A 22,054-nucleotide genomic window follows, 5' to 3' on the forward strand; every position below is an offset into this window, starting at 1 on the left:
TAACTCCCACCTCGCAGAAAATCCATACAATTCTCACCATACATAGTGCAAATAAACAACGCTGCCATTTCTACATAATTTTTCGCTTATTATTTAACCATGCACCAAAAATTCATACTCTAGCATACTGCTTTGATAAACTAGACTTGAGAAAGTACATTAACTTACTTGAATATGAGGTGCTTGAAACATTTCATGAATCGCTGCTTCCACCTCAGCTATTCCTACATGTGTTTTCGCTGAAAAGTAGAAATATGAGTTTAAATACACAAAAACCAACTCCTAAATAACTTTCACAAATACATTTCTTTGAAAAAAAATAAATAAATAATAAACTGAAGCAGCTTAGTGTCACGGTCATGCCTGTCCAGGGCATGTTGCCCATGGCCACATGCCCATGACAAGCCAAACCCTTGTCATGTCTTTTCATTCTAGTGTTTTTCCTTTTGTAATTCTAGAGCGTATGACACCTCAAGAAAATCATGTCTAGGCCTGCCAGAACTAAAATGGCCCAGAATGTACTATAGGGGGATATGACTAGTCGTCAACTTCTCCCTACCCAAGGTTATATATGCTAAGCCGTTGTTATCTTTCTCTTGCTTGCTTATATAACGTCTCTTTCTAAAAATCTCTCTTTCCAAAATCTCTCTCTCTCCTCGTTTTCTAAAACCTTCTTTTAAAACCGAGGCTAGAGGCTCGACCGTACGTCGCTTGGCCGTAGGCGACGCAAGAACAAATTGGCTTAACTCACTTGTCGCTGGAAAGTGAGTGCCGCACAATCGCTAGTCCGCTGCCTTCGAAAGTGCGATTGTGTCAAGTGGTATCAGAGCTTTGTTAGCTCCGTAACGTCATACAGACTGAGATCATGTCGACGACAAAGTCGACACCCAAAGCACAAGCCGACCGGCTTATGCTAATAGAGGAGGAAATGCTGTTCCTCAAAGAAGTCCCTGACACCCTTCGTTTCCTGGAAACGCGGGTGACCGAACTGAGTGAGAAAGTCGTCCAAGTCGACGCAATGGGCAACCGCCTGGACGGGTTGCCAATCGCAGAACTGTTGTTTCGAGTGACCTCGCTCGAAGAAAGAGTTGCTCCTACGAGCAGCCCAAAACCGTCTGATAGTCCGGATAGCTCTGTCGCACACAAAGAGGGACGTGGCGAAGAGTTCGACGTACTACAAAACACAATGATGAGTTTGTTCAATGGATTGGCTGATGAATTCAGAACAACAGTCGACGACCTCCAAGAAAGGATGACCGCCATGAGCACTCGAATTGAAGTTACCATGAAAGCCGTGGAAGGTGTCACGGCTGGACAAACTAATGCAGAATCCAACAAACTAAGGTTCCCAGACCCTAGAGCCTTCAAAGGGAATCGGGACGCCAAAGAGTTGGAGAACTTCATCTTTGACGTCGAACAGTACTTCAAAGCCACAACGGCTTGTACCGACGACAAGAAGGTGACTGTAGCCGCGATGTATCTCGTAGACGACGCCAAACTGTGGTGGCGTACGAAGGTGCAGGACATCGAGGATGGATTGTGCACCATCGACTCATGGGAGGACCTCAAGAGAGAGTTGAGGGAACAATTCCTCCCCGAAAACGCGGGACACATAGCAATGGAGAAAATAGTAGCCCTGAAACACACTGGAAACATACGGGACTACGTCAGACAGTTCTCAACCCTGATGCTGGATATCAGGGGCACAACAGAGAAGGACAAGGTGTTCTTCTTTATAAATGGCCTACAGCCGTGGGCCAAAACAAAGATACATGATAATAGGGTCCAAACCCTAGCTGCCGCAATGGCCTGCGCCGAGAGACTCGTGGACTGTGGGAACGAAGCAGGATCCCAAAGAAGAGCGACACCAGCCCCAAACAACGGGGGCAAACCATACAGACCACCAGGCCATCGAAATGGAAGCCCCAACAGATCGAATGGATGGACGGATAGACCTCCTCAGAACAATCAAGCGGGGACATCTCGAGGGCCTTACCACCAAAAGAACCACCCGACGACGCCTTTGCAATGCATACTGTGTAAAGGGCCCCACAAGGTATCCTACTGTCCTCATCGGGCCTCTCTCACTACACTCCAAGTGTCCATTCAAGAGAGCAATGAAGCAAGGGTCGAGACCTTGCTAGACAAGAAGGAAGATCACGACAACCCCCGAATGGGCGCACTCAAATTCTTGTCAGCCCTCCAACGGAAAGTCGAACCGAAGGAGATAATAGAGAAAGGGCTCATGTTCGTAGATGCCACAATAAACTCTCGACTGAGCAAGAGCACTCTGATAGACTCTGGAGCAACCCACAACTTCATTGCTGATCAAGAAGCCAGAAGATTGGGACTCACCATAGGTAAAGACCCGGGGAAAATGAAAGTTGTCAACTCCGAGGCCTTGCCTATTGTGGGAGTTTCCAAAGGAGTCCCCTTCAAAATAGGGGATTGGACTGGAGAACTAGACCTTGTCGTGGTTCGCATGGACGACTTCGACGTGGTACTTGGGATGGAGTTCCTCCTAGAACACAAGGTCATCCCAATGCCATTGGCAAAATGCTTGGTGATCATCGACCGTAACCCCACAGTAATACCTGCAAGCATCAAGCAACCAGGTAATCTTCGAATGATCTCGGCCATGCAGCTAAAAAGGGGACTCGCACGAGAGGAACCTACATTTATGGCCATACCACTGATAGAAGAGGCAACCACCGAAGAGACTGTCCCAGAGGAAATCAAGGAAGTACTAGACAGCTATACCGACATAATGCCAGAGAGTCTACCACAAACACTACCACCTCGTCGAGGCATTGACCACGAAATCGAACTCCTCCCCGGGGTTAAGCCGCCAGAGAAGAACGCATACCGGATGGCTCCGCCCGAGCTAGCCGAATTGAGGAAACAACTAGACGAGTTGCTGAAGGCGGGATTCATTCGCCCGGCAAAAGCCCCTTATGGAGCCCCCGTACTGTTCCAGAAGAAGAAGCATGGGACGTTGCGTCTGTGCATAGACTATAGAGCCTTAAACAAGGTGACAGTACGCAACAAATATCCTCTGCCGATAATATCCGACTTGTTCGACCAACTTCACGGGGCCAAGTACTTCACGAAGTTGGACTTATGATCAGGATATTATCAAGTACGTATTGCCGAAGGGGACGAACCCAAGACGACGTGCGTAACAAGATATGGGGCCTTCGAATTCCTAGTAATGCCCTTTGGCTTGACAAACGCCCCAGCTACGTTCTGCACGTTGATGAACCAGGTTTTCTACGAATACCTGGATCAGTTCGTCATAGTATACCTCGACGACATTGTTGTTTACAGCACAACCCTCGAGGAACACAAAGTGCACTTGAAGTTAGTGTTTGACAAGCTCCGGCAGAACCAGCTGTATGTGAAGGAGAAATGTGCATTCGCACAAACATGCATCAACTTCCTTGGACATGTCGTCAGATGTGGACAAATCAGTATGGATAGCGACAAGATAAAAGCTATCCAAGAATGGAAGGTTCCTACTTCCGTATCTGAGTTGAGGTCCTTCTTAGGACTAGCCAACTACTATAGGCGGTTCGTCGAAGGGTTTTCACGACGAGCCGCCCCATTGACAGAGCTGTTGAAGAAAGACCACCCTTGGTCGTGGTCGAATGATTGTCAAATGGCCTTTGAAAATCTGAAAACAACCATGACGAGGGGTCCTGTCCTCGGGTTGGTTGACGTCACAAAGCCATTTGAAGTAGAAACCGATGCTTCTGACTTTGCTCTCGGTGGGGTCCTTATTCAAGAAGGCCACCCCATCGCTTACGAAAGTCGAAAGCTCAACGATGCCGAACGAAGATACACTGTCTCCGAGAAAGAAATGCTGGCTGTAGTCCATTGCCTTCGAGTCTGGAGACAGTATCTCTTAGGATCGCAGTTCGTAGTGAAGACGGATAACAGCGCCACTTGCCACTTCTTTGATCAACCAAAATTAACAGCAAAACAAGCCCGGTGGCAGGAGTCGTTGGCTGAATTCGACTTCAAGTTCGAACACAAAGCGGGAAAGAGTAATCAAGCAGCCGACGCGCTGAGTCGGAAGGGCGAACATGCGGCCCTGTGCATGTTAGCCCATATTCATTCAAGTAAGATCGATGGATCGATGCGCGACATCATCAAGGAACATTTACACAAAGACCCATCGGCCAAAGCTGTTGTCGAACTAGCTAAGGCTGGAAAGACACGACAGTTTTGGGTTGAGGGGGACCTCCTGATAACCAAAGGAAACAGATTGTACGTCCCAAGAACGGGGGAACTGAGGAAGAAGCTCATTCAGGAATGTCATGATACCTTATGGGCCGGACACCCGGAGTGGCAAAGAACATACGCCCTAATAAAGAAGGGGTACTTCTGGCCAAACATGCGAGACGACATCATGCAATACACCAAGACGTGCCTCATCTGCCAACAGGATAAGGTCGAGAAAGCCAAAGTCTCTGGACTCTTGGAACCTCTACCTGTACCAACAAGACCCTGGGAAAGTGTATCTCTGGACTTCATAACACACCTCCCAAAAGTCGGGGAATATGACGCCATCTTGGTTATTGTGGACCGGTTCTCAAAATATGCGACGTTCATCCCCACTCCCAAATTATGCTCGGCGGAACTCACAGCCCAACTGTTTTTCAAACACGTTGTAAAGTTATGGGGCATTCCGTCGAGCATCATCAGTGATAGGGATGGCAGATTCATTGGGACATTCTGGACTGAGTTATTCGCTTTCTTGGGAACAACCTTAAACATCTCCTCGAGTTATCACCCTCAAACCGATGGACAGACAGAACGGTTCAACTGCTTGCTCGAAGAATACTTACGTCACTTCGTCGACGCTCGCCAAAAGAACTGGATACAATTGTTAGATGTCGCCCAATTTTGCTTCAATTGTCAAACAAGCTCGTCTACAGGGAAGAGTCCCTTCGAAATTGTAAGTGGACGACAACCGGCCTTACCCCACATTATTGATCATCCTTATGCAGGAAAAAACCCTCAAGCTCACAACTTTACAAGAGAATGGAAGCAGACAACAGATATAGCCCGGGCATATTTAGAGAAGGCTTCCAAGCATATGAAGAAATGGGCGGACAAGAAGCGTCGCCCCCTTCATTTCCGTGCAGGAGATCAAGTCCTTATCAAGCTGAGACCAGAACAGATCAGATTTCGTAGCCGAAAGGACCAGAGACTAGTTCGTAAATACGAAGGCCCGGTTGAAGTCCTTAAAAAGATTGGGGCTACCTCCTACCGAGTTGCACTACCTGCATGGATGAAAATCCACCCCGTCATTCATGTGAGCAACTTGAAGCCCTATCACCCTGATCCAGACGACGACCATCGAAATGCAACCACAAGACCGAACATCGATCTGAAACAAAAAGAAACAAAGGAAGTGGAAGAGATCCTAGCCGACAGGGTTAGGAAGATAGGAAGACCTGTACGGACGATTCGTGAATTCCTTGTCAAATGGAAGAATCTCCCTACAAAGGAAACAAGTTGGGAACGCGCCGAAGATCTGAACTCCGCCGCCACCCACATCGCAAGGTATGAAAGTAGTCGGTTGACAGGGACATCAACCAATTAGGTGGGGGAGGATGTCACGGTCATGCCTGTCCAGGGCATGTTGCCCATGGCCGCATGCCCATGACAAGCCAAACCCTTGTCATGTCTTTTCATTCTAGTGTTTTTCCTTTTGTAATTCTAGAGCGTATGACACCTCAAGAAAATCATGTCTAGGCCTGCCAGAACTAAAATGGCCCAGAATGTACTATAGGGGGATATGACTAGTCGTCAACTTCTCCCTACCCAAGGTTATATATGCTAGTCGTCAACTAAAATGGCCCAGAACGAAAATTTTCTAGGAATCCTTTTTACTTCTCTCTCTTTTCTTCCCCTCTTTTTCTCCTTTTTCCTTTGAGAGTTCTTTTTAATTCAATTTCAGAACCATCTAGGCAAGCGGAAAAGTTCCGTTCCGGCAATGGAGCAAAGACTAGCTTCCATGATGGTATTGTTGAAGATGCAACAATGAGACCCTACACTAGATAAAGTTATAAGGGTAGCTCCTACTTCCTGTTAGTAAAACTATGGTTGGTTTCTCTATCATATGGTGTAATATCCAGCGGACAATAATAATGGCAATAAAAAAAGAGAGAAGATTTGTGTGCGGACCTGTTGGGCCAGCAGCGTCCACAGGGATGGCAGAGGGAGAGGACAAAAGAGGTGGTGGCGTGCATCAAGGGTGAAGGACCTCGAAATCAGCCGAAAAACACATGGTTGGATGGCTGAGGGTTGGATAAATCTGATGGAGGGTTTGTTGGGATTTCATTCCCTTCAGAGTTGACTAAAGGATGAAAATCGCAAGAAGAGTGAACCCAGCTCTAAACCGAAGGAGAAAATCCAGTCGCCAGGGAGTGCTCGAGTTCAAATCCATGACGATTAATCAAGAAATCAAGCATGTTGCGTAGGGGTCTTGTCAAAGGAGACTCAAGAAAGTGATTAATGAAGGAGAGGAAAACCAAGAGCCTTGGTGGGAGGAGATCGAATACATTGTTGAGGTAAGAGTTTGTGAGTCTCAACGAAACTTTCGAAGCTAGTGTGTTCTCTCAAAACTCAACCAAATAACATGATTCTTGTCCCGATACATTACATTTGAGGATATAAAGGATTAGTGAAGAAATCAGGTGCGGATAGTGCTTGTACGACGAGAACTAGACGAAGGAGTTGGCAGCCGTGAAGTTGTGACACGCACGTGGGTCAGGAAGCCTAGGGAAGAAGGTGACCAGTCCAGATCAATTCAGTTGGACTGGTTAACTTCGATTTTTGCACTGTTTTCACCCGTTGTTATGATTTTTCACCTTGTAGGAAACTTTTGAGGAGTTTGGCAAATTTCGGGAATTTCTAAGGACCCAAGCCCGAACAAAAGTGTCCTTTTAGTATGTTTGAAAGCATGTTATAGGAAGTATGTCTTAGAGATTTGGACCTGACCTGAGTTAATTTGATGTATAAAAAAGCATATTGAACGTTATGATGCACGTTTCCAAAGAAATGGACGAACTGAACTCCATTTTTTGCAGTTATATGGGGGCGATTAAGGGTTTGCCAACTAACCCTTAACATAAACCTAACTCAATTGTTAGGAGTCCAGATAACTATAGAACTGACTTATGATGTAGGTGCATTTTGTGGGGATCATCAGGGAATTTGTCAGTTAGTTTACTTTTAGTGAACCTCTCATGAGCGACAGGGTCCATAGTGATATCTTTAGAGTTGGTTGAACTTGAGACTTATGATGATTTGTTAATGCATATGACTTTATGCAGTTATACAAGGACGATTAGGGGTTTGCCAACTAGCCTCTAACCGTATACCAAGCTCGATTGTCAAATATCCGAATAACTATAGAACTGGCTTATGACTTATAATTGTACTTTGTGGGGATTATTAGGCAGTTTTCCAGTTAATTTCCTCTTAGTGAACCTGTCACGAGCAGTAGGGACCACAATAGTACCTTGAAAGTTTGCTGAATTTTAGAATACATGAACCTTATAAAATCTTATGACTAAGGTTGCACCTCGAGGGCCTACGATATAGAGAGACCAGCAGGAATGACAATGTTGAAGACCTAGAAAACTCTAGAGAAATTCTGAGGGCGGGAGGTCCAGATAAAACCAAGAACTATGAACTTGAACTAGTTTCCGTTGAACCCTTAAATTAAGCTTAGGTAGAATGAGTAAACCTCGGTGTAGCCTGGGAAAAGACTGGAATTGGGAACAAACTCCAAAACGTGAAGAAGACACAAAACAAACAAATTAAGATCAACAAAACTTAATAATGAACCATGAACTATCAGCAAGCTGCTTACTGAGTATATTTTATATGTTCGTCCCTGCTACTTCAATTTTGTTTTTAGATGAGGTTTGACAAAGCGGGAGAGGCGGAGGCCCACATGAGCTAGGCACGATGGAAATTTAGGCTAGATCGGTGTTTTGTCCCCTTTTGCATATGTTTTTTAATGAACCCTTGATTTCTGTATATTTGGATTTGTGAAATGTCTATGTTTTTGGGCGTGCATCATCTTGTATGTCAGTTATATTTATGTATTTTGAACATTGTTTTAAATCTAAATATTCTTTAAGTGCATGCACAGTTAAAAGTTCTAAATTTATGGGTATTTTCAAATATTCCATGTCAACAAGTAACAATCCGTGACTCGAGCTCTCAAAAAACAAATCGGACTAAAATTTGGGGATAGTAGTCAAGACCTAATATTGCCCTAAATCCATCCAAAATATAGGCACGCAAAAAGAATGCACTTGCCAAATAAATGCAAGGAAGCAATGAAGAGACAACCTAAAAGCAACAAAATATCTGGTAACTTAAATTAGGCTTCCAATTTTTATTTGGCACTATATTTGCTATAAAATATCTTGTAATACCAAACTTGAGTACATAAGAATTTATACCATTCATACTAGTGTTGGAAGTCAAACTCTTCTTTATACGATAATCTGTAATTTCAGCTGCACGCCTACATATCTCCAGAGCTCGACGTGCATCTCCTGAAATGGCAGCTACCTGACATGATTTATACCAAGTAAATAACACTCCAGAGTACAAGTATAACGAATATTAAGCTCAAATAATGCAGAATTGATGCCAATTATTTTTAGTATATGGTACATAAATCATTTATTTATTACATAAATAAATACATAAAATATTGATTTTTAAAACAAACTACCTTTCTTGATGCAAATTCAATAGCTTGTTTCTCAAATGCATCGATTCCTTCTAGGCGGCTCAAAATTATTTCTTGAAGTTGCTGATAATTATAAGGGCCAAAACAAAGCCTTTCAATACCCATTCGGCTAGAAATTCGAGGAAGCAACTTCTCAGGAAGGTCCATGGTATTTGCAATACCTAAATTAATTTTCATCAGATAAAGGTTACTGAACTCACAAAAACTATCATTTAACCATCACTGTCCTCTAAAAGGTTAAATAAAGCACAATTGCTGTTCCCAAGGAACTGTTGGGAGGGTAGATAGATCCTGGATGAAGCTCTAATAGATCTATGATCACATAGTCACATAACACTAATCTAAATGTTTCGTCTAAATAAATTAGAGAATATTGAAAAGATTTCTTCAGTCCAATCTAGATGATCTCCAAACCAATTGGTCATCTTTTAATGCTTGAAAACCTTTTTAAAGAAAGAAAAGGAAAAGAAGGGAAATTCAAAGTAGAAAACACCAAGGCGATAAAGTGATAAAAGGAAGAAGAGCAGAGGAAGCAGAGAGCACCATCAATGAGTACCTATCACAATTAACTTTCCTTGTGGCTTTGTCGGCCAGTCAAGAATGTTGTATAAAACCTGTTAGAATTATTTAAAAACAGAAAAGGAGAGATATTAGAAACCAATAGCTGCCATATTAAACAAGCATCATTAAATAACAATTAAAGATTAGGAATGAAGATCTTTTTGGTTAACAAGTAAAGAAAGCGCAATGCTCACAAAAAACCTTCTCAATTTACACGGAGAGAATTATGACTATAGGAAGCAAAAAACCCATACAATTTACATCAAGAAATGGTGTGGTAAACAACATTTATGAAGAGCCTAGTAAAAACATGTGCCTTCTCTATTACTCTATTACTCTCTGATTTCTTGCTTTCCATATATTCCAAAAGAGAGTCAAAAAAAGATTTGTCCATAATAGAATTTTTGCATTCTTGAAGGATGGTGCATTCAAGCCATGTCCAATAACTCCTTCACTTTCCTAAGAAAAGTGAGATGTCATCCAAGATATTTAGAATTTTTGTCTAGAAATTAAAATATATGTGCACTGTCACAACAATACAACAATACTACGAAGAGAGTAAGTTGTGACCCTCACGTCGCGACAAGCAAAGCGGTAACCCTCAAGTGGCACTCATCCAGCCACGCGAGAACCAGGATAGACGAGTTTCATGATAGGACCGAGGACGGTGCATCATCCAACACACCATATAAAGTCAGCATTGAAGAGAAGACGAGGCATAAGCAAGATAGGGGCAACATGTAGACAAGAGTGTCAAAGATAGGCTTGTTAAAGGACCAAGTAGGGCCCCGGGTCTTAACCTTGAAAGTCAGGGTTCTGAAGGGAATTTGGCATGTGGCTCTAGAGTTAAAGTTCGTCCATATAAAATATGAAATCTCGCATCGGACGAACACTCCACAACACCGTATGACCATTCACCAAAATTATGTCTACACTTGGAAATGTCTCAAAATGTACATTAAGGGGAAGCTTGGTGTCAGCTTTTCACCACCCTTGGGCCATGTGGCCTAAGCAAGCTATGCTGTGACACACGTGTATGTCACAGAGAGGGCAAGCGTTGTGAGACGAGTGTCTTGAGCAACTTCATTTGAAGTGGGTCTTTCAAAGATAGTGTCGGACTGCATGGGTGTGCTAACATTGCCCCCGCCCATGTGTCAGAGATTAGATTATGTACCCGCTATCCAGTATGGAATCTGTAAATGATATGCATGGACACAGGAGGGTCCAATGCCTCGATAGAAACCCAAATGGATAGATGTTCGGATGTTATGAACGACACATGGTCCCGTTCTCGATGGACAAGACCGAGCAAACTATGATGGTCGATGACATGCCAAGACTTGGGATGGCATCATGACATGAAGGTCGTTTCAATAGGGAACCAAGATGAGAATTGAGATGCAACGTTGCACATAAGAGACCTTGGCCTCGAGTAGAGGCAAGGTCAAGCCGAATGACTTGGCCTAGTGTAGAGGCAAGTCGGTTAAGTTGCAGATGATTGAACATGCACACACGAGTAGCGTGTGTGGCCAAACAAGCCTGGATTCCGCACAAGTTATGTTCAGTTGGCGAAGATGAACCATGCCACAAAGATGAGCGAAAAATGAATATGGGGCTTGGGTTTCCCTCAAGGCTTGTCATGAGCGTGTCAAGATCACGATGCCGCACGATTGAAAATGTACGACCGTGACAATTGATATCAAAGCCACAGTTTGTGTATCTAGTTGAACAAGATTGATTGTCAGAAAAAAAATCTGAGGGTTGAATGAAGACTTCACAAGTGTGTCAAGAGTGCCAGAGTAGGCAGGACGGTTGCAAGTCAAAATCAAGAACATGCACGCACGGGTAGCGTGATTGAACATGCTCACACAGGTAACGTGTGTGGCCAAACAAGCTTGAATTTCGCACAAGTTATGTTCAGTTGGCGAAGACGAACCACGCCTAAGGTCCAACGAAGCCACAAAGATGAGCGAAAAATGAATATGGGGCTTGGGTTCTCCCCTCAAGGCTTGCCATGAGCGTGTCAAGATCACGACGCCGCACGGTTGAAAATGTACAACTATAATAGTTGATATCAGAGCCACACTTTGTGTATCTAGTTGGACAAGATTGTCAGAAAAATAAATCTGAGGGTGGAATGAAGACTTCACAAGTGTGTCAAGAGTGCCAGAGTGGGCAGGACGATTGCAAGTCAAAATCAAGAACAATTTTGGGTTGAAGCCAAGACTCCCCAAGTTCATTAGTTTTGTGTCACTCCTCATTGAGGGGAGTTCTACCAATCAAGAAGCAAGACCAAGCTCATTTGCCAAGGGGGGCTTGGGGTTTTAATGTGGGCAAGAAATGAAACCGAAGGCACACTAGGTCGTGTGTCCTCCAAAGAACCATTTGCATTAGAGGAATAGTGTCAATGGTTGCCAGCAAAAAAGCTAGGGGCCAAGTGAGACAAGCGCCGACAAAATGCCAAGTTGAGAAGGACGCATCCTTATGGGGGAGAGCCCAAGTGAATGGGTTGCTCACCTCGTGGGTATGCTCCAAGGTGCGAGCACATGTGTATTCCATGAGTCATCGCCTAATGCCTAAGGTGGGTGACTTCACAATAGGGCCAAGAGCAACATCCACTTGAGAAGAAAGCATCAAGCTAGAAGTGGGCAAAGAGAAGTGAAGCTGCAGAAAGACCAGATAAGTGTCAAGGCAGCAATCACCACATGAAGGTGGCTAGTTGAGAAGTTGACAGAAGTGTAGAGCCAAACTCGGACTATGATACTAGCTTCCAGACTTCGCTACCATATGAGTTAGTGCCACAACGAGTAAATGTCATGGTTGGTTTGCGAGCCTCATGCGACTTAGGAATACGATGAGTAAGGCCAAGTGGTCATTATTTGGAGTGCGCTTCCCCTAGCAGAGGCAAAGATATGCCAAAGCTGATTAGTTTATCATGGTTTGTCTGGTGAGTCCAAAGGATCTCATTTCTTCAAGGGCATTCCTTCAACGGTACAGATAAGATGAACTACTTCCCTTATTTAACGGGACTACACAAATACTCCTTAAATCAAGGGCATTCCTTCAACAGTTTCCTCCATCAGCGACTCTATGGCGAAGGTGAAGGCGATTAGCAATGAGGTTTTAGTGCTTTTGTATATACTTCCATGCCCTTTTTGCAGAAGGTAGGGGGTCAATTTGTGCATGATGTAGGAGTATATTTAGCCTTTATAAGACTTCTCCACAAGGCAGTGCCTTCATGGTAATATCTCCATTTCTATTTGGCAAGGGGAGTTCTATTCTTCTCCCTTATCCAATGTGGGCCGATCTGAGTCCTCCCCAGTCTACCAAGAGATCTATAGTATTCCATTGAACAAGGTGTGGACTATCTTTCTACAAATATTTTCTAAATAATCTTCCTATTTTTGTAGCCAGACATTTTGAATAGAGACATGTAGTAAGTGAGAATGTCCAATAGAGACATGTAGTAAGTGAGAATGTTGGACATTGTGACTTTTTATGAGACTGAGCCTCTAACATAATGACCATGCTGATAACTTTTTTCTATTTCTTCATTAATGGTCTTCTAGAAGAAGAAGGATTTGGGATTCCCTCTTAAGGACAATCCCAAGTACATATTCGGCTACTCACCTATTTTACAACCGTATCTATTGGCAATGTTTTCGACATCCTCTATGCTACCAAATAGCTACTATATTAAACAAGCATCATTAACTAACAAAAGATTAGGAATGAAGTAGCTTCGGTTAAACAAGCTCACAAAGTGCAATACTTACAGACTGATTTCTTGTTACAAGAAGATCAAGTTCATCAATGAGAAGAATGCAAGTTCGTTCATCCCCTTTGCAATTATTTACATCTGAAAACCGTTTGATCAACAACTGAAGCGCTTTTTTCCAATGAACCCTATGCCCAGTTAATGCTTCATGTATAACCTGAAATAATATAGAGCATCATAAACAATAATCAAGGTTGCAATCAAGCCAAGTCAACACCGCCGTTACCCTGTATATATTTTCTGGTGCTGCCAGCTTTAGACCATTGACCTCTACAAAGCAATGAGGCCTTATATTTCCGGCATCAACTTTAGCCCGCAAGTTTCTCATTACTGACAGGACACTCATTGTCTAGATTCAAGAAAAGAATAGCACGTCATTATAATTTTTTTTTTTAATAAAAACAGGGGGAAAAGGAAGTCTAGTTTAGATATCAAAAGTACCACAGGAACATTACAGGTACGATCAGTTGCTGGCTAAAGAAAGTAGTACTACCTTGCCTGTTCCTGGAACACCATGGATGTACAAGCATCGCCCCAAACATTGATCACCACATATAGCACTTTCTATAAATGTAGTTATCTCCTCAATTTCTCTAGAATAAAAGGTATGTTTTGTCAAAGGAAAGAAAATTGCCCATCAAGAAGAAGATTTGTCAAGTTTCCACTCACTTATTCCTACAAGGTAGAGACTTGGGTAATGACGCCAACATGAGGGTTGCCTTTGCTCTTTCCAATTCAGTCTGTTTGTGGCATCTTATATGCTCGGGGATCTTCTTTGCTCCTATCTTTTGTAGTCCACAAAATTGTCCTTTCCTTGAATTCTGCTCGTGCATCAAAAATTCAACAGGGGCAGTTTGCATGAACAAAGCCAAAATAAAATATACATGCAGTAAAAAAGATGATTCGTACTGCAGCCAATTCGTGGGTAGAGCTTGGGTAGTTTCGAGATTGTAAAATTTTTGCTCTCTCTTCTTCATATTCCACATCACCATCTGAATCAGAGTCTACATTCTGTTCCAACTTCCAGTCTTTGTCACTATCAACTGCTTCACCATCCTACCAATTTAAAATGTACAAAAAAAATTATATTATAACAATCAACATCCCAATGCTAATAGTGTACCACAATCTTGGAGAAATCTACAACCTAAGGACCCCTATATAAAGGCTATAAACCAGCCTTTTAATCCATGGTAACATGTTTTACCTGGATTTAAACAATTAAAAGTCTTGCTGTAAATATAAAAGAGAGCTAGCTGTAAAAATAAAGACTAACCACGGTAACCAACCAGAACTAACAAAACAGAAGGGAAAAACAGGGGAATAAAAACCAGTAGCTAGAAAGAAACTACTGTACTACATCAGCTAGTTCCACCTTCCCGAAGGCTTACCTCTTCTTTATTAATTTCAGCTAACCGCTTGAAACTATGCCAACGAACGTCATATTCATACTCACATAAAAATATGTCATCCCCTTCCTTGGCATTATAGTAGTCTTTAGGATTCATGACTTGACACTGTCTAAGAAGCGATTCCATCTGCAATGACATACATGGAAATTTTGCCGATAATTGAAAGGATGTCTCCTCACAATGCAATAAGATTGAAGATTTAGAATGTAACTAGAGGCAGTAATATAGAACAGCTAATATAATCAATCATTTCAATTAGCAACTCTCTTTCTTCTTGAAGTACAGAGAGAAACTATAATCTGGTAAACCTTGCTAAACAATAACCTATATTGTTACATTTATTTCATACCCTATAAGCAGGAATAGCAAAAAATCTTCCACCAAGAATTTGTCCATGCTTCAAATTTAAAAGTCTCTGAATATAAGCTTATCTTCTTTTAAGGACAAAAGGTCTACCTTGGTCCTTGCCAAGACACCTTAAAAGAGCTTTATCAAAATAACGGTTTCAAAAAAGCACACACATTCCAGCACATTTAATGACGCACTATTTTCTACAAATCTAAGATACAGCCATGGTAAGGCTACATTTAATAGAATATATTTTAAAAATACATATTATAAGGATATTTAAAATTAACAAGCTAATGCATTTATATGCTCAAGCATTTCTTCAGTTTCTTTTCCATTGCACCCTTACCATCTTCTCAACCCTCACAACTCTCTTATTAACCACCAGTTCTTCCACTGAAGGACCATAACTACATAGAAGCAATACTAACATATGCAGTCTTATTTTATACCACAGCGGTTCGGTCACATTATTTTCATAAGCCTCCAACATTTCGTCAAAGGTTATTTTCACCCCATTCATCATAGGTTATTTTGACATGAAACTGAAATGCACATGGACTTTTTTTTTTTTTTTTTTCATAACCAAGTCCATAGAAAGAATTTCCAACTGGAGTAACCACTCTTTTTGTCCCACTTTACTGATAATTTTGAATGCAAGGATCGTCTTCTTTTATTGATTGAAAGTTTTTATACAGCTTAGAAAGCTGCTATTTATAGGTCAGCTCCCTACTTACCTCTGTAACTAACTCTAACAACGACTAAAATCAACGGTAAAAGAAGAAACAAACTAATTATGGCAGTTAATAGCCAACTGATCAAGGAAAACAAAACACAACCTACATCAATTCCCTCCGTCTAACAAAACAACTTGTCCTCAAGTTCATGAAGCCATTGGAAACCATCAGGAGGGTGATAGGTAAAGAGGTCAGCAACATTGAAAATAGAGACCATCTAAACTCTGGCCGCAAATAATTTTATAGGCATTGGACTCGATCCATTGAAGAATAGTGCATGTATTCTATTAGTGTTTTCTTTTCTTCTTTTTTTTTGTGTGTAAAAGTTTGAGTGAGAAATGGTTCGTACATAGTATAAACTCTTTCCCTAAGAGACAATGCTCTTATTGTTTTAATGCTCAAATTACGTAGTAAAGTTCTTGCTCATATGTTCTCCAAGGGAACTAAATAATTCACTATAATATTCAAGTGGATGATTTTGATGAGACAATACAGCCACCACACCCATTCTTGAAGCATCCACAACCAACTCAACGGTTTGCTAAAATCAAGTAGGGCAAGGACCGGGGTTGAACATATTCGATCTCTAGTACAGTAAAGCTCTATCTTGTGTGCTGGTCTCAAGTACAGTAAAGCTCTATCTTGTGTGCAATTCCTCTTTTACCCTTCCTTGAACAAGCATGCCCAAATGGAGGTCTCACACCTTGCTGCTAATTCTGTGAAAATATGAATTGAACGTAAAAACTATAGGCATGTCCTTGGGCTAGGTTGAATGAATTGACATGTGCTCTCCATTATGTAAAACCAAGATGAAAATTAGTCGATCCTCGCTTGGCAAAAGAAAAATTATGAGCATAAACAATTATGCCTGGATGGCTTGACTTTCTAAAATAATGTGACTAGTTTCCACATATAACCTAGCTCTTTAAAGTTGTCAACATCACATGGACTCTCGATTGCATACGTGACCTTCCTTTCAACTACATAAACTAGCAAATAGAAAAGGAAATATAGATAACAAAAGGAAAAAGAGAGAGAGAGAGAGAGAGAGAGAGCAGAAGTATCTCAAATACGTAGAAATGAATTCAACTAGGTTCACTAGGAGATTACAACTACCATAAGTAAAACCCAATTAATTACCTCAATATCTGCGTAATCATTAGTTAAATAAAGCTCTCTCTTCAAGTTATGTGGTTGCCTTCCAGCTGCTGTCTCTTCTGGGATTATATACCATCTAACCTTACAGTGATGGCTGCCATTTACTTCTTTCCATAAACTGCACATTTCCAACAGTCTAGTTAACTAATTGTACATATGAAAATCAGGCTGACATTTATAAACTTTCAAAAAAAAAAAAAAAAGTCAATACAAATCAACCTTTCAATTTGGGCAGCCCACAAGTCACCTGCCAGAAGCTTCTCCCTCATTGTCCTAACCCGTTTTTTACCTGCCGGAGGCTTTGGTAATTGAACCTCTTTGCCCATTTTAGTAGCCTCACAAAACCCACAAATCCAATCACCATCAGGGATTTCCTTCATGGGCGGCTCCAAACACTTCAAATGAAAACCACCAAGACAATCATCACATTCGATCATTATAGCCTTTCCAGACTTAAAGCACACTCTACACTCCTCAACTTCGGGGTCTTCATTGTCGGAGCTTGCATCTTCTCTCCTTCTCACATAAACATCATCCCCAACCTCAAATTCACCACCATCAAAAACCACTTTCTGATAATACACCCTCTTCCTTGATCTCCCGTCCCCTTTTTTGATCCGTTCAGACTTGAAGTTCTTTGAAGCAGTTGCTCTTGTGACCACTGAGCTTTTTCTGCAAGTCTTTCTCTTCTTTCCCTCTAATTGCTCAAAAGATAAAGGAGGAAACGTAACTTCATTTAGCTTGATTTCACTATCCCGCTTCAACTTCGGCCTCCCTCTAGAAGATTTATGGCTTCCCCCAGATACACCATATCTCTTAGTTCCAGATGATGTTGCAGCTTCACTATTTATTGTTTTCTTCAAATTTTCATTTGCATTTTCTGCTAACCTAGTCGATCTTCGAGACATCTTTGTGTCAATTGGTGCCCTTAATTTCACATGGGGAAGGTGCTCATCTTTGCATCTTCTTCCTCGACTCAGCAGGTGATGGGGAAAAGGAAGGGTCTGCAATAGAGAAACGGGAGGAGTTTAAGTACAACACCCCCAAATTTTCAACTAAACATTGGAAGAAACATTAGTAAAACTTCTCATTTTCTCTAACTCAAGTCAAGCAATAGGTTAAACTACAAATTTGGTCACTATAATTTGGAGAAAGTTAGAATTCAATCTCTACAGTTATAAAAAAAATTTAAGAAACTTAAATTTATCCACAATACATATTGCCTGATACGATAGTTTAATGCTTCACACTATTGCCCGTTATACCAATAAGAAATTAATCTCAAACGACTTTATTCTTTCTTATACAGTTCTAGCTTCAAGTGATTACTTAAGAGTCGACCAACAAGTTCCATTTGGGGATATTTTCATCTCCAAAGGAACAAAAATGTGATATGCGTGATCAGGTCAGTATCTTAAACTTACTAGAAGGAACCACGTTGGAAAACCTATATATACAGCCAATATATTGCACACATATATTCAACAATTGTGACATTTTATTTAAAAAAGGAAAATACTATCTTTTGGATTTTGAAGATGAAGTATTTCTTTTTAAATATATTTATTTTTAAAATTTACATTATGTAAGTATATTCAACAATTGTTGAACCTAGAGACATACACCTAACTTCGACACGTTTAAGATTTAGAAAATTGAGAACCTAGAGACATTTAAGAGCACTCAGAAGACTTCAACAAAATCAGAAGACTCCTTGAAACTCTTGAAAATCGAAGATTCTCAGCAACTTGAAGATGGAAGACTCTTCAAAAACCAAAGACACTTTGAAGATTAAGAGACTTTAAGACCTAAAGCCAATAGATGATCTAATGTATAAGATCAACAAGTTAAGGATCGATCCAACGTACAAGATCAACAAGCTAAGAATCGAGCCAACATATAAGATTAACAAATTAAAGGCAGATCCAATGTATAAGAACAACAAGCCAAAGACAGATCCAATGCACAAAATTAACAAGCCAAAATTTGATCCAACAAGGACAACAAACCATGTTAGGTCGAGAATACGCACTTCAACCCGTTGATAAGACCTAAAATAGCATTAGTGGTGGCACAATATGAAGAAGGATATAAGAGAATTCACTATGTCTAGTCTGCCAATAAATGAAGGCACTGAGATAAAGACCACCAGGTTTGTTGCAATTGCAATCTCTAAGTATTTCGAAGTGAAAATAAGAGAATATAGCCATAGACTACATGGGGTTATCAAGGACGACTAAGGGCTATATAGTAATATGAATGATCATTGATAGGCTCATCAACCGGCACATTTTATGCCAGGAAATTCTACTTACATACTGGACAGTTGTATATTTATTAGTCCCAATCTGACCATGACTCTAGCATGTCTCATATATTTGTAAATCTATTGATTGAGCATGTTGGACACGGTTATATGTATACTATATGTATGGTAGTTGCTATAGAGATTATGTACCCTTGTATGCCCGTATATTATGTTGGATATATGCTATGTACCCTTAGATCGAGTCGTCTTCCTTTCTTGTCGTTTTATTTTCTTTAAATGTTGTTTTGGTGTATTTTGAGTAAACTATTTGAACTAACCTCAAGAACGCTATTTTGTATTCTTAATTAACTTTATATCAGTTTTAATGCATATTTAAATCTTAAATTTTCCTTGTGTTTTCCACCTTTAAATTTGAAGGATTTTTTTTTTTTTTTTTTTTTTTTTTCTTAAATCTACGTGGTGATCCGGGATTCGAGGCATCGAAAAACGGGTCATCACAAAAGCTACCCACTCAACTGGTTGGAGAATTATATATATATGTCTTAAAAGTCTGTTCAAATTCTCATCCACATGGTTGAACTAGAAAATTAATAGATGTATAAAGAAAAACAAAACTTTAACAATTTAAACTAGTGAATGAGGTCAGGGCTTTGACTCATTGAACAAGCGATAGTGGAAAGCAGCTACGTTTTGTTCTAATGTTGGACTAAATATGGGCCATAAGGTTGAATCAGGGCTGGATTCAATTTGATTTTTTCACGACACCTAATAACTAAAATTAATGAGTTATATTTTTTCTAAATCGGTTTAGTTTCAGTTTAAACTGCGTTTGGCCTGAGTACTCATGACCAAATTAGTAGTAGAAGTGACTGGCCAAGTTAAAGACCAGCGAGCTAGTATTCTCCCTTTTTTCATTTTTTCTTTTTTGAGTTTAATGAAAAGTTGATGGAAGAGTTGGGTTGATGATAGGTATTTTTGATGCATAGATCTGGCTCAAGGTGTAGGCCAAGTTGAGCGGTAGGTCTGTGAATAGAATACTTATTTGAGAAAGGGAATCGCAGCATGAACAAAGAAAGATTGCACACCAATATGGTTTCTATGTTTGATGGGTTAGACTTACGTACCTCACATGGAAAGCAACTACTATTTATAGTGGGAATGATAACAATTGCTTTGCAACACTAACAAGCCTAGTTGATCATTATTGCTCGTTATATCCAAATTTTTACCCAACATAATGATCTTCCAAGCTTGCATCGTAATCAAGCATTTCACCTTGGCATGACACCTATTGGTGAAAGCTCCTCCAAATTCAGTTCAACTCGCCCTATGTAGTGTTTCAACATGAGTTTGTTGCTCCTTTTGATCCACAAGGACTAGAGGAAAGCTTTGATAAATAGTATCTACTTTTTCTTTTCTAAACGTGTGGCTCACCAAAAAAAAGCAGGCATGAAATGTTCCATATGGGATGCTACCAAAAACATTGAATAATTGAGTTCTTGAAAGAAATGTCTAAAGTCCACCTATCCACGCAAAAAGAAAGGGAGAGAAAAGACTCAACTTGGAAAATACCTCAATAGGCTCTAGTTTACAAGGACCAAGAGGTTGGTAGTCTCAAATTATTTTAACCAAGGCTCCAAATCTGCTATTCTCAACACAAGAGTCCTTACCCATGTTTACCCGGGCCCCAACACTAAAGTATTGACCCTAGACCATTTTTACCCAATTTTTACCCAAGACTCCAATATCTAGCTTTGACGTATTGGCTCTTAACTACTTTTAACCATTGCTCAGCTACTTAGGTTACTAGGAACTAACCCTTACACTTCCAATAACACACACAAGGCATACCACAGCCAAACATGAAGTTTATATCACGTTGTCTGACATGTACTTTCAATCAACCATCAACATGTACTTTCTCGATATGCAGGCTATTTTATTAAGCTCATATTCTGATCAAAATCAATATAGGAATTCACACAAACATATTTGAGAGTCTTTTGCTAATGAATAACCAGAAACAAATCATTTTGGAACAATTCTATTTTCCACGTCAACTTAGATTGAAAGGTGTTTTTGTAAGCTCTAGCCTTATCCCAACATCGGTCTTAAATCTTGTTCAATTAATTCGACACTAGTTCAAAACAATATAAATTCAAACATTAAAGCCTAATAATCAACACTTATAACGAATCCAAAAAGGTTTAGTACGAGTAGTTACCCACTAATTCTTACCAAAAAGGATGGAGTCTTGGCTGGTTTTTAATGTGTACAAACGCGCACTCTTTAGGCTATGGATATCTGGACCTGAGGTTATTCCGGTTGTGGTTCACAATCGAAACTCGTAATTTTGTCGAGAAAATTGCTGGAGAGAAGTTTGTTGTCGAAACAAACGCGCGGCTATCCACAGAACTGCTGGAAGCCGTGCTCTATTCGTTAGAATCACGTCATCACAGACCTGGGTGTCGCTGCATCCTCTGTTGGTCGTAGAAAAGCTGAAATCGCACTGCTCGTAGGGGAACTCGGGTCGTCTTCGGTTGTGAGTAGAGTGCCGGAGAGGCGCCTCACATAGGGGAGATGAAAGAGTCGCACAAATCGATGCCGCAAATCGTGGCGTGGGTGATGAGCTCGAATCACAACCGTCGGGTCTTCTGCCAATCTCAAGTATCTGGAGTCCGAGAGAGTGATCGCGTCGTCACCGAACTCTTGCCGGAGTTGTCACTGTCGCCGGCGTTTAAGAAGGCAAAGAAAGAGGAGGGCTGTGCAGTGATGTTCGCGCGCGAGAGAGAGGGAAAGGAAGAGATTTTTTTAATTTTGTTATTACTTGGTTTTTTTTTTTTTTTCTCCTTCCTTTTCCTTCTCTTTTTCCTATGTCTTAGAACGACAAAAATAATAATAATAAATAAATAAATAAGAATAAAAATAAGAATAAGTTGTAATAATCTAAATTACACCACTCACATTTCGAAGGGAAAAAATTGAATTGAATTAGATTTTTTTTTT

At 40.7% G+C, this 22,054-nt stretch overlaps 1 protein-coding gene and 1 non-coding gene across 2 annotated transcripts in view; both read right to left on the minus strand.

Moving 5' to 3' along the window:
• The window catches only part of LOC111796813 (origin of replication complex subunit 1B-like), a 30,804-nt gene extending 8,913 nt beyond the window's left edge, over positions 1 to 21,891 (minus strand). Inside the window, exons 1-13 of the mRNA XM_087124582.1 lie at positions 21,287 to 21,891; positions 16,999 to 17,783; positions 16,762 to 16,897; positions 14,516 to 14,662; positions 14,034 to 14,180; positions 13,794 to 13,945; positions 13,618 to 13,717; positions 13,351 to 13,473; positions 13,123 to 13,281; positions 9,342 to 9,399; positions 8,768 to 8,946; positions 8,490 to 8,601; positions 169 to 239 (exon numbers count right to left, since the gene is read on the minus strand). Of these exons, the coding sequence (XP_086980708.1) occupies positions 169 to 239; positions 8,490 to 8,601; positions 8,768 to 8,946; positions 9,342 to 9,399; positions 13,123 to 13,281; positions 13,351 to 13,473; positions 13,618 to 13,717; positions 13,794 to 13,945; positions 14,034 to 14,180; positions 14,516 to 14,662; positions 16,762 to 16,897; positions 16,999 to 17,687 (2,073 nt within the window). The 5' untranslated portion in view covers positions 17,688 to 17,783; positions 21,287 to 21,891. The remainder of the gene's footprint in view (positions 1 to 168; positions 240 to 8,489; positions 8,602 to 8,767; positions 8,947 to 9,341; positions 9,400 to 13,122; positions 13,282 to 13,350; positions 13,474 to 13,617; positions 13,718 to 13,793; positions 13,946 to 14,033; positions 14,181 to 14,515; positions 14,663 to 16,761; positions 16,898 to 16,998; positions 17,784 to 21,286) is intronic.
• On the minus strand, positions 14,528 to 14,605 carry LOC111797793 (small nucleolar RNA snoR28). Its single transcript, XR_002815618.2, has one exon. It is a non-coding gene; the product is annotated as a small nucleolar RNA snoR28 (small nucleolar RNA).
• Positions 21,892 to 22,054: the final 163 nt, after the last annotated feature.

Source organism: Cucurbita pepo, chromosome 6 (genome assembly GCF_057944985.1).
Source record: "Cucurbita pepo subsp. pepo isolate OVF chromosome 6, ASM5794498v1, whole genome shotgun sequence".
In the NCBI taxonomy this organism is placed as follows: Eukaryota; Viridiplantae; Streptophyta; class Magnoliopsida; order Cucurbitales; family Cucurbitaceae; genus Cucurbita; species Cucurbita pepo.